The sequence below is a fragment of the Taurulus bubalis genome (assembly GCF_910589615.1).
Source record: "Taurulus bubalis genome assembly, chromosome: 19".
NCBI classification, from domain to species: Eukaryota; Metazoa; Chordata; class Actinopteri; order Perciformes; family Cottidae; genus Taurulus; species Taurulus bubalis.
In genome coordinates, this window is record NC_136607.1 from 20,507,665 (window position 1) to 20,519,899 (window position 12,235).

Here is a 12,235-nt window from a genome sequence, read left to right on the forward strand (position 1 = left end):
GGAGAGACGATGGAGGGGACCAGAAGAGAGGTGCCTCTGTATGTAAGTGCCCACATAGATAGCAAGTCTCCCACATTTAGACCCGATCCTGTGTTTCCTCAGCGGGACTCGAACACTCGATTCCCTCCCTCCCTCCGCTCTCCCTCGGTCCTTGAGGCCGAGCCTCGTGTTGCACTGGAAACCCGAACCAGGAGGGTTTGAGTCCCCGGGGAAGCCGGGCCTCCCACAGACCGGCTCCCCAAACGGCCTTTTGAAAAGCACGGCGGAGTCCGGACCTGGTTTCTGCTTCTCGGCTTTCTCCTGGTCTTGAATTGAATAAATACACATTTTCCACTCGGGAGCCGGTTAGAGGGGAAGTGTGTTTGAGTTGTGAGGTTTTCTTTTGACATATAGAACTATGTACTTTCATTTCTTCCTTTTCTCTCTCTCTCTCTCTCTCTCTCTCTCTCTCTCTCTCTCTCTCTCTCTCTCTCTCTCTGGGTGGGCCAGTCACTGAAGCGTTGCCAGATTTCTGGGAAGCAGTGTCTGCTTGTTCTGCTGTGTCACCAGTTTAAGAGAGAGAGAGAGTCTTAACCTCCCCCTCAGAGAGAGAGAGAGTCTTAACCTCCCCCTCATGGAGAGAGAGAGTCTTAACCTCCCCCTCATGGAGGCTGATTGAGGACCCGTCTGAAACCACGGCCTGTGAGTCATTCCTCTCTCTCTCTCTCTCTGCTCTACCTTCTCTGGGAGAGAGGAAGTGGCGTCTCCGCCCTGGAAGGTCACGGCTCGACAGGAGCAGCGACTGAGAGCCGCGTTTCAATGGCGGCTTTGTGCCGGCACACTGCCGCGCTATGAAGGCTGTTATTGTGGCAGCGACGTGTTGTGTGCACCTTCACACGTGCAGCAGCACGGCGCCACAGCAGGTACTGCTCACCTGCTCACCTGCTCACCTGCTCACCTGCTCAATGGACGCATTGAGCTGCAGGCTCACAGTGTGGGAGCTTCCTGTGTTTTATTGAGCTGCAGTACGGGACAACGTGATGTTGTTCGTGTGTGTGTGTGTGTGTGTGTGTGTGTGTGTGTGTGTGTGTGTGTGTGTGTGATTGATCTCTGTGCAAGAAGAGTGTGTTCTCGTGTTGCTGAAATGTGAGAAGTACGAACAAACAACACATGCTCCTTAGTCGACCTTAAGTACGCTCTCGGCAATAAATCATTATAATGTTAATATTGTGTTATGAGACGAGATATTGTCTTCCATTTTGGACGACGTAGAATGTCACGAGTGTTGTGTTTTCCTGGTTTTCAAAGGCTGCATTACAGTGGTGAGTCATTATTATTATTTGCCTTTAGCTATTAAATTGTTTACTTAATAACTATTTATCAAAAATCAATATCAATGTCGAGGTATTTCCTAAAAAATATTGTGATATTTTATTTTCTCGCCCAGCCCTACACTGAATTACATCAACAACTATCCAACTGATTACCATGAACTCTCTCACGGGCATGCATGGTCCCCAGAGGATGAACCCCACTGTTCTCGGTAATCTCCTGACTTTTCCTCACGGTCGACGGGTCCGGTTATCAGATACCTCAACAGCCATCGGATGGCTCGACGTGGCGTCTTGTACAAACTCATTCGTGGTCCCCAGAGGATGAATCGACTCAATTCGGAGCAGCGAGCCGGCCGCAGGAACGTCTTCCCAGCCGCCGTTATCTCAGAGGAAGACGGATGATCGTCTCCCGGTCGGCGTGTTGGTTCAGCCGCCCTGAGGTCTGATAGTGGACGTTATCTCGGGGTTTCCCTCTTATGGTTTATGATTCTGTTTCTCTTTAAGTGCTGAGCGTGTTTGCCTCACCCTGTTATTCTTCCATTGACGATAAGCGAGTCAATGATAAAGGAAGAAAGAAAGAAAAAGCTCTCGTACCTTAACAAAAAGATATGTTATTATAGCGGTTTTCTCAAATATTGCAGACCTAAAATAGTCTCCATTGACGGGAAGCTTTTTGCACGAAATCCGCCTGCTTCTCAGTATTGACTCTGTGTATTCAGTAGCCCTGTTCTTTGAAATGAAGTGTCAGCTTCATTAGCATCATTCGCATCATTAGCATCTCATCTGCACAGCAGATTAAGCCGCAGGAATGTGAGTCACTGCAAAGCCAAACCAGTTCTCCAAGTTCTGATGATTTAAAGCCGTGTGAGCATTTCTGGAGGAACGTTTCCTCAACAGAACAGAAGCGACGTCTGTCCCCGCTGACGCCTGTTATGGGAGCTGTTGTTGTTGTTGTTGCTGCTCCCCTGACGTCACCTCCAGGCTGCACTCAGGAGATCTGAAGCCGAGGACGGCTGGTTTCCTGGAGACCAGGGGCAGCAGGTCTGCTGTTGTTTTCCCCACCGGACGGACGACAACAGGGAGGTTATGAAACCTCGGTGTTCTCGTGAAACGCATATCAATATGCACCAGTCTGCTAATCTCCCCGTATCGTCGTCTATATCGAGGTAATCCATCGGAGCGCATTTCCCTCTTTAGATTTGTAAAGCCCTTTTGCATAAAGAGATGGACCTCCTCGTGTTGCGTAATCAACGCATCGCGTCGATCCTGAGCACGAGATCCGGCCGCAAGGCGTTGAATATTTCATTGTCCCCGGATCAGGTTGTGTCGTGATGGAGCGCTGCAGAAGAGGCACAGATCACGTCAGTCTGGCGGCCGAGCATCCTCATCCTCTTCCTCTTCCCCGCGAGGCTCTGAGACACATTCAGGCCCGAGCGAATCACGGCTGATCAAATCCTGCCGGCGTGAAACAATATCACCGGATTGTCGGGACTCTAAAGTGAGATCTGCAGCCTCCTCGGAGGAGGGAAACCAAATCAAAAGATAAGGGTTCACATATGTTTCTGTGTCTTTCATACGGCCGGAGCACAAGCTACAAAAAAGATAATGAGGATGGATGAATCCCTTTTGATGTCAATATGATTTATCAGAATATTACTCGTCCAGTGACGATAAATAGGAAGACATTGTGTGAGGACGATGCTCGTCCAAAGCAAAGACCCTCCAGTGCAAAAGTTTAATCAACTTTTATGGCAACCGTGAAAGAAAATGAAAGAAATTCCACTTTAAAAAACCGTATAAAAGGCCAAAGAGCCGCCTCAGCTGTGGGTGGAGCTCCTGGTGAGGAATCAGGAAGGCCGACGCCTTATCTTTCTGTGAGGTGGAAATAACAATCAGCGGTAAGTGTGCACTAAGTGGCACTGCAGCCGACCACTTAGTGCACACTGGGAAACTGCAGCCTGAGTCAGAGGTGCGCTCCATTTCTACCCCTCAAACACTGGCGACTGACTCTGGAAAGAGTTTCAGGGAAAAACAACCATCAGAGCCGCTGCTATCAGTTTCAAGGCTCAGTCAAAATGGTCCCACCTCTCTGATTGGTTGGTTATCCAGGGTCACGGCCGCCCTTCCTTATGAGGGTTATGCTGATAAAACTTCCACCTGTAATGCTTATAAGGAAATGCATTGTGAAAATACTGTAATCTCGTAGAACTTTATCTGTGTCCTTTTTTCCCCAGGCAGCTCGCAATCTGTTTTACGACCAAATACCTGTAAAAACAGAGGATATCCCATCAGCCTCAGCTGCACTTTGTGTTGTGCTAATTAGCAAACGATAGCATGTCAACACACCGAACCACACCGTGAACACGGGGAACATTAAACCTGCTAAACATCAGCTGGGGAGCATGTTAGCATGCTGACGTTAGCAAGTACAGCCTCGCAGACTCTGGAGTCTTGTTTACACGTATTGATTTTAGTTATATTTAATCCAGACGTTGATAAGAAGTAATCGTCGATGTTCCAGTCCCTTGTTTTTCGCTGCTATCCCTCAAAAGTATTATAAGATAAGACCCAGACTCAGTGGTGCGTTGAGGCCCTAAAAACAAGTTTTAACGTGATGTATGCCGTCTTAACAATGAGGATGAATGAAGGATGACCCCATAAATCCTGAGATAAAACCCCAAGCTGAGCACAAGAAAACACAAGATAAGGATGTTGCACAAGAACTCCAAGTATGCCATCCTTCTTTCAACGATTCCCTCTGAGAGAGCCAGTCTCTGGAGGAAGAAATAACACTGAGGAGGTGAAGTAGATCTTGTGGTTTTCCGTGTTCGGTCATCTGTGTTTATGTAGAAACAAAAACATTTACTTTGCAGTCGGGATGGAGGATGTCATCGCAACTGAAACATCCTCACATGAGGGTCCAGCTTGTTGTCAATGGTGGAGAAGTGAAACATTGAACATTGAAAAAATAGAAAACCCAATGTTGCTTTTTTTTAAATTATTTTTAAATATCTAAATTTCAAAAAATTAAAATTTCAAAAAATTAAAATTTCAGAAATTAAAATGTCTAAATTTCTAAATCGTTCAATAGAAGAAAAAAAAAATCTTAAATAAAAAAAATATACTTTGGGTTTTCTAATTCCTCAATTTGTTTTGTATTAATTGTTTTGATAATTTTATATAAATATATATTTTTAATTAATTTTAAATTTTTATTTAATTGTATTTTATTTTTGACTTATGATTGCCTTATTTCACTGATGTGTTTCCTATCTGATGAAATCAAAACAGTATTTTCTCAACACATCGTAAAGTAAAGGGATTCAACTATTTTGACATTTGGACGGTTCTGGTATGATGTCGTGAATCGTGATCACTTTTTGGCGAGGATCGTTCTCGTATCGTCTCTCGTCTACTTTGCAGAAACGTCTCCGAGTTCAGATGAGGTCGTTGAACAAAAAATACATGTCACTGATGTAACGGAAGTAATGAATCCCATCATGAGGATGGATGGGGAAGTCGACGCCCAGCAGGGTGCAGCTCACTCCTTTTTCTTCCTCCTTCCATCCAGCTTAGCGTGTCCACTGCACTCGGATGAGTCTCATGCGCTGGTCGGCGTGAAAAGGCTTTAATGTCTTGTCTCTCTCGTCTCAGGGACAGGTGGAGGCCCGTGTGAGGTTAGACGCCACCGCTCCTGAAGACGCAGACTTTTATGTTGCCGTCCAAGGTTCTGAGCGCACACATGTGACTGCAGCAAGAAGAGCAGACGACGGGCTCACGCTGAGCTTCACAGTTCCCGGTACGTCCTCTACAGACTCTCCCATATCGTCACCTTCCTAAAATAATGGCCCAAATAATGGCCTTTTTTCAGAAAACACAAAAAACTTGACCAAATGTAATAGGGGTGCACAACAGGCATACTGTCATATTATGTTATGATTACTAATATTATGTTCCAGTGAGATTTTCATTGACAAAAATGCTAGCTTTAATGCTATCTTCAAAATGCCATCTTGAAAAGCTTGTAACATTCCCTAAGTCACATTGTCTTTTGAGGCAAAATAAAATGGCCTCAGTCACACTCTTGATGTTATACTACAGGGGTAGAATCACATGATCTGTTCAACTGAGGATGCAGGCCATTTTACCAGAGGTGGCCATTATCACGAAGAGATGATTTGGGCAAGAAAATCATTTTTGTTAAAAAAAAAAGACATTATTTTAGGAAGGTGACGATATGTCTCTCCGTGCCCTCCATCCTCCCTCCGCCTCCCGTCACCACTTTCCTCTCCGTCTCCCTCAGGCCACGCCCTCGTGGAAGCGGCCTCCGTCACGTCCTACTGTTACTCAGAGGGCCGGGTCACGCCGTGCGGCAGCGAAGCGTCTCTGGAGTACCTCAGGGACGTCGCCCAGGAGGCCGCGGAGCACCTGAGCGCCAGCAGGGACCGGCTCGGCCCCCTGAGCCACCTGGAGGTGCTGAGGAGGTTTCCCACGTGGGCCGCCGGCGAGGAGCTCGACGCCGCCGGAGGGAGATCAGGAGCTGCAGCCGGTCTCAGGCGGCTGGACGAGAAGATCACACTCGCTATGGCCAACATGGATTACCCTCAGCAGTGGAAGGACACGGACGCTCAGCCGGGAGACGGTAATGACACAAGTCAAGTTTATTTGGGTCGTCTGCCTATTGTCAAAACCAGTCTAATCAAAAACAAAGCATGTTTTTGTGTGGATTCATTTTAAGAAGAATGTTTAGCCACACATCCTCAGCGCCACTACTTCCTTGATCCTTTACAGGGGTCAGATATCAGGGAATCCCCTCCTGCTCAGCAGAAATGAGAACTCTCAGCGGTTCAACTTCCAAATGAGCTTTTTTACTTTTGTTTTTGCTGTTGCTGCTGTAATGCACATCCTGCTGTTCCTCGGGGGCCGGTTCACCCGAGTTCACAAACACATTATGCAACTTAACTGTAACGCTATCCTCCAGTTCTGCAAAGACCAGAACCGGTTTGGAGATGTCCATTGTCTTTTCATAGCAACTACTGCAGCAGAAAGGAGCTGAGTGATCACACTGAGGGGTTTGGGTTATCCAGGGCAAAGGGCACACACATGAGCTGTGTTAGAATCAGTGGTTTTGTTGATCATAGAAAGATATATATTTATAACGCTCAAACTTAATCCTCTGATTGTGACACAAACATTATTTTATATTCGGAATGTTTATTTGTCATGTCTCGCTCCTCTGCACCGGGCCCTCGCTCCTCTGCACTGGGCCCCTGCTCCTCTGGATCGGGCCCTCGCTCCTCTGCACCGGGCCCTCGCTCCTCTGCACCGGGCCCTCGCTCCTCTGCACCGGGCCCTTGCTCCTCTGCATCGGGCCCTCGCTCCTCTGCACCGGGCCCTCGCTCCTCTGCACCGGGCCCCTGCTCCTCTGGATCGGGCCCTCGCTCCTCTGCATCGGGCCCTCGCTCCTCTGCACTGGGCCCCTGCTCCTCTGCACCGGGCCCTCGCTCCTCTGCACCGGGCCCTCGCTCCTCTGCACCGGGCCCTCGCTCCTCTGCACCGGGCCCTCGCTCCTCTGCACTGGGCCCTCGCTCCTTTGCACCGGGTCCTCGCTCCTCTGCATCGGGCCCTCGCTCCTCTGCACTGGGCCCCTGCTCCTCTGCACCGGGCCCTCGCTCCTCTGCACCGGGCCCTCGCTCCTCTGCACCGGGCCCTCGCTCCTCTGCACCGGGCCCCTGCTCCTCTGGATCGGGCCCTCGCTCCTCTGCATCGGGCCCTCGCTCCTCTGCACTGGGCCCCTGCTCCTCTGCACCGGGCCCTCGCTCCTCTGCACCGGGCCCTCGCTCCTCTGCACCGGGTCCTCGCTCCTCTGCACTGGGCCCTCGCTCCTTTGCACCGGGTCCTCGCTCCTCTGGATCGGGCCCTCGCTCCTCTGCATCGGGCCCTCGCTCCTCTGCACTGGGCCCCTGCTCCTCTGCACCGGGCCCTCGCTCCTCTGCACCGGGCCCTCGCTCCTCTGCACCGGGTCCTCGCTCCTTTGCACCGGGTCCTCGCTCCTCTGCACCGGGCCCTTGCTCCTCTGCACCGGGCCCCTGCTCCTCTGCACCGGGCCCTCGCTCCTCTGCACCGGGCCCTCGCTCCTCTGCACCGGGCCCCCGTATCTCTCACCTCCATTCTTTTCTTTCTTTTTTGGAAATGAGTGTGAATCACTCTCAGCTGGCCAAAGCAAAACTATATATTGGTACATAGAAGCATTACATTCCCCATCATGGAAAAGTATATTTCTGGCTTCCTTAAAATTCCAGAATATTTTTTAAATTTTGTAGCATGAGGAGGAAAAGGAAATGACATTCCTCAACAATTATCCACTTCCTGTTCAGCCATTTGTTGAGTGTCCCAGACACGAGTATAGTATATATGTAAGTATATACAAGCATGTGTAAGTATATAAAAGTATATGTAGAAGCATATGCAAGTATATAAAAGTATACATAGAAGTATATAAAAGTATATGTAGAAGCATATGCAAGTATATAAAAGTATACATAGAAGTATATAAAAGTATATGTAGAAGCATATGCAAGTATATAAAAGTATACATAGAAGTATATAAAAGTATATGTAAGTATATACAAGTATATGTACAAGCATATGTAAGTATATAAAAGTAAATGTAGAAGTATATAAAAGTATACGTAGAAGTATATAAAAGTATATGTACAAGCATATGTAAGTATATAAAAGTATATGTAGGTATACACAAGTATATGTAGAAGCATATGTAAGTATATAAAAGTATATGTAGAAGCATATGTAAGTATATTAAAGTATATTTAGAAGTAAATGCCGATGCAAAACACAGGCGAGGTGCAGATGCAAAGTACCCGTGCCTCGCGGGTCCCTCGGTGCTTTATCTACTGGCCTATTTGACAAAGACATTCTTGTTTGTTGAACTTTGCATGAAGAGCATGTTCAGCATTCACTGCTCCGGTCAGTCGGCCCCAAACTGGGTCACAATTACCGGCTCCATTGTGGAGAAGAGTTGAATCCTCCTTCGTTGTTCCTGCAGCTCTCAGCCACTCTAAAGGGAAGAGGACGGGCCCCTGCTCCTCCACACACAGCCTGTCGCCCCGTGCTTACACAACAACAAGGCGGTAGATGGAGGATTTGTGCTGAGCGAGCGATATTAAACCTCTGTGTTTTCACTGCACACTCATACTCCATGTTTACACGCAAGGCCTAAAGGGCAGCCGCCTGGCAGCAGGCGTCAGTGAAACATCCAGTTCTTCTAGGTAATAACGCGACTGATATACTGCATACCTTGCGGAGCCCGGGTTCTTCATTCCTTCATCTGCACGCTTTATGACCGCCGTGCATTCCGTACATATGCAGCAGATGTTCTGCACATCTGCACTGAGTCCAGAGAGCATGTGAGAGATGCCACGCCTCGATCCAGGTGAAGGGTTCGATCCAGGTGAAGGGTTCCAGGTGTAGTGATGCAGCATCTCTGCAGCTGTTGGAGGTTCTGCTCCTGCATTGCCTGTTTGTACAATTTCATAAATTGACAGTAGCAAACGGCAAAATGCATTAATTTACAGTTAATCCAACAAGTCAGAGAGAAAAAAGACAAACAAAATAAAGACAAAGCATAAAAGAAAATAAAAAAGAGGACACTAAGGCACGATTGTGTAATTACAAACATTTTCATTTTATTTTTTGGAACAGCCTTTCAGAGTTTTGGGATATAATTCAAATTCTTTGTAAAAAAATTAACTAGATTTTTGGTTTGTAAATTTACATTTGTAGCTGTAAAATAGCTGTAAAATGAGCTAGTGACGCGTGTGACCCGTCCGCCATGTTGAAAAACATTCGAGCCATCACTCCCTCCTCATTCCTCCCTCCTCATTACTCCTTCCTCATCTCTCCCTCTTCATCTCCCCCTCCTCGTTCTGTCTTGTTCTTTAGCTCTGGAGCTCCATCCCAAAGAGTCCCTCCTGCACCTCGGGGTGCGCCTGGGTTTGGTCCACCTCTCGCGCTTCTTAATCCACCAACCTGGAGGTCAAAGGGCGCTGACCTCACCCAATCAGGACGGAGACACGCCCCTCCAGTTGGCCCAGAGGGACGGACAGCACGCCATGTTCAGGGTGCTGGCAGCGTAAGGCTTCGATTTTAAGACTAATGAGCGAGGCTCCCTTCTGTTCTATCAACCTCACATCCCATAATATGTCCTCCTCCTCCTCAGCGCCCCGGGTCCGGCGGGCGGCCCCGTTCCGGGCGTGTGGTGCGTGTGGTCCGACGGCTCCCGCATGCTGAGGTTCTGTCCCGGGACGGACTCCCTGAGCCTGACGGTGCGCCGGGCCCCCGGCAGCCGGCCCCAGGACGGCATCGGGGTCCTCCGAGACCGGCTGGGAGACGCCGGCGTCCTCAGACTGGTGGGAACAAAGCGGCGGGAGCGCCTTTTACTTCTTACACCCCAGAGCCCCCATATGTGGGGGATGAGGCGCTCTGGGGTTCCCTGTACCCTTTCTTCAAGTACCGTTAAAGTCGGGTTACAAGCCGCTCCTACCTCCGGTCAGTGTCCCCGCTGTAGCAAGCTAGGAGCAGCACTAGCTAGTCCTGCTGCTAGCTCCCCGCTGCTGCTGCTACTGGACGTGTCCCCTCTGCCCAAGTCGGGTGTTGAGCCGGGGCTGGTCCCGCTACCTTTGGTGGTTGTCGGGGAGCTAGCGGGAAGCTAGCGGGGAGCTAGCGGAAGTTTAGTGGGGAACTAGCTGGAGCGCTAGCAGGAGCGCCAGATGTCTACAGCGGGGAGCTAACGGGGACATTGACCGAAGGTAGTAGCGGCTTGTAACCCGATTTTTATGGTAGTCGTATGAACCCCCTATGAGTTCTAATATTTGTGTTATTTTATATCATTTTTTTCAGAATTTTCTTCTATACCATATTTTGATCATAACTTTGAACATCCAGCATGATCTGAGCATAATTTTATCAAGATTCACCAAAAATGCCTTTTCGAGCCGCCCCCGAGTTACCGAAAAATCCCAATAAAACGAAGCTTTGGGGAGTTATCATGGAGTTTTAGTCCAAAAACTGTGTCGTTCGGTTAAAAAATGTAAAAGTTATAAGCTTCATGCCTTGTCACCATTTCGTTGTTGCATGCTTGGTAATAACATTTGCATAAAGCTCTGACGAAGGCGTGTGACGCAGTCTAAGAAACCTCCCACCAAGCCTGCAGAGTCGAAAACGCAATAGATTTTTCAGGGACTATTACAGAGAGATGAATGGATATTTTCTACTTGTAGGGTTACAAAGAGGTTATTGTGTCGTTTATTGAAATCCGACTTTGTAAAGTGTACTTATGAACGCTTTTGTAAAACCGCCGCCGAAAATGACCCGATGTCACGGGGTTTATGTAATTACATAAACATAATAAAGGTAAGTTACATTTTTTCTGTTCATCAATAACTCTTCCCACAAGGCTTTGCTGTATTTCATCAATTTAAATGAAGTTAATCAACGTTGTGGTTCCGGAGACACTTTAAGAAACGTCACTTGACTTATTTGTCTCTTTCCTGTCCGATAATGGGGCTCTGGGGTTGAAGAGGTCAAAGTCCCTCGTCCTAGTCCCATGAACGACATCACACGATGACGTGATGCGGCGTCCTGTCCGGATAAGGACGTTTGCTCAGGTTTAGCCGGGACTCGCTCCGACAGAAAGCCCTGGACTCACACACACCTTGCGGTGTGCACACATGCGATCATTAATCTGCAGGGTTTGGCTCTTACAATATTGCATCAGCATGACCACAGCGCGTATATAAAGCACGCTCCTTTGCTTTTAGCTGGTGTTTCGTGTTGTGAACGTGAATGTGTTTGTTTCTCCAGATCCATGTTCTCAGAGCTGACGAGGGAGAGGAAGAGGAACTCCTCCCGAGAGATGAAGGTCAGATGATTTATTAACCGTGTGAAGTATTGAATTCCGGTTATCGGCGTGTTCCCTGCTGGAGAGAGCAGTTAGTGCTGCATGAAGAACGTCTGATTGAGACCAGAACATGTTGATGCTGTGAGCCGGAGCTTGTTATCCAACGAGTGTCTGTTTACCTTCGACTCAGGTGACACCTGTGCTGTGTGTGCAGCACGTCAGCGGTCACATGGTCACACCAGCTGTGTGACATGTGCACACACACACACACACACACACGCACACACACACACGCACACACACGCACACACGCACGCACACACACACGCACACACACACACACACACGCACACACACACGCACACACGCACACACACACGCACACACACACACACACACGCACACACACACACACGCACACACACACACACGCACACACACACACACACACGCACACACACACACACACACACACACACACACACACACACACGCACACACACACACGCACACACACACACACGCACACACACACACACACACACACACACACACACACACACGCACACACACACACACGCACACACACACACACGCACGCACACACACACACACGCACACACAAAGACTCACAGGCGCAGTCGGTCAGTCATATAGTTTCGGATAACTTATTAATATTCACATTCATTCATGTTTTTTCTCTCTCTCTCTGTCTCTCTCTCTCTCTCTCTCTCTGTCTCTCTCTCTCTGTCTCTCTCTACGTCTGTCTCTCTCTCTCTGTCTCTCTCTCTCTGTCTCTCTCTCCGTCTGTCTCTCTCTCTCTGTCTCTCTGTCTCTGTCTCTCTCTCCGTCTGTCTCTCTCTCTCTGTCTCTCTCTCTCTGTCTCTCTCTCTCTCTCTCTCTCTGTCTCTCTCTCCGTCTGTCTCTCTCTCTCTGTCTCTCTCTCTCTCTCTCTCTCTCTGTCTCTCTCTCCGTCTGTCTCTCTCTCTCTCTCTCTCTTTCT

At 48.6% G+C, this 12,235-nt stretch overlaps 1 protein-coding gene across 1 annotated transcript in view; it reads left to right on the top strand.

Annotated features, from left to right (window-relative positions):
• LOC306751648 (rho guanine nucleotide exchange factor 28-like) overlaps nucleotides 1-12,235 on the top strand; it is a 38,991-nt gene continuing 26,756 nt past the window's right edge. The window contains exons 1-6 of the mRNA XM_079235262.1: nucleotides 1-42; nucleotides 4,968-5,112; nucleotides 5,617-5,955; nucleotides 9,276-9,465; nucleotides 9,553-9,798; nucleotides 11,196-11,253. Of these exons, the coding sequence (XP_079091388.1) occupies nucleotides 10-42; nucleotides 4,968-5,112; nucleotides 5,617-5,955; nucleotides 9,276-9,465; nucleotides 9,553-9,798; nucleotides 11,196-11,253 (1,011 nt within the window). The 5' untranslated portion in view covers nucleotides 1-9. The remainder of the gene's footprint in view (nucleotides 43-4,967; nucleotides 5,113-5,616; nucleotides 5,956-9,275; nucleotides 9,466-9,552; nucleotides 9,799-11,195; nucleotides 11,254-12,235) is intronic.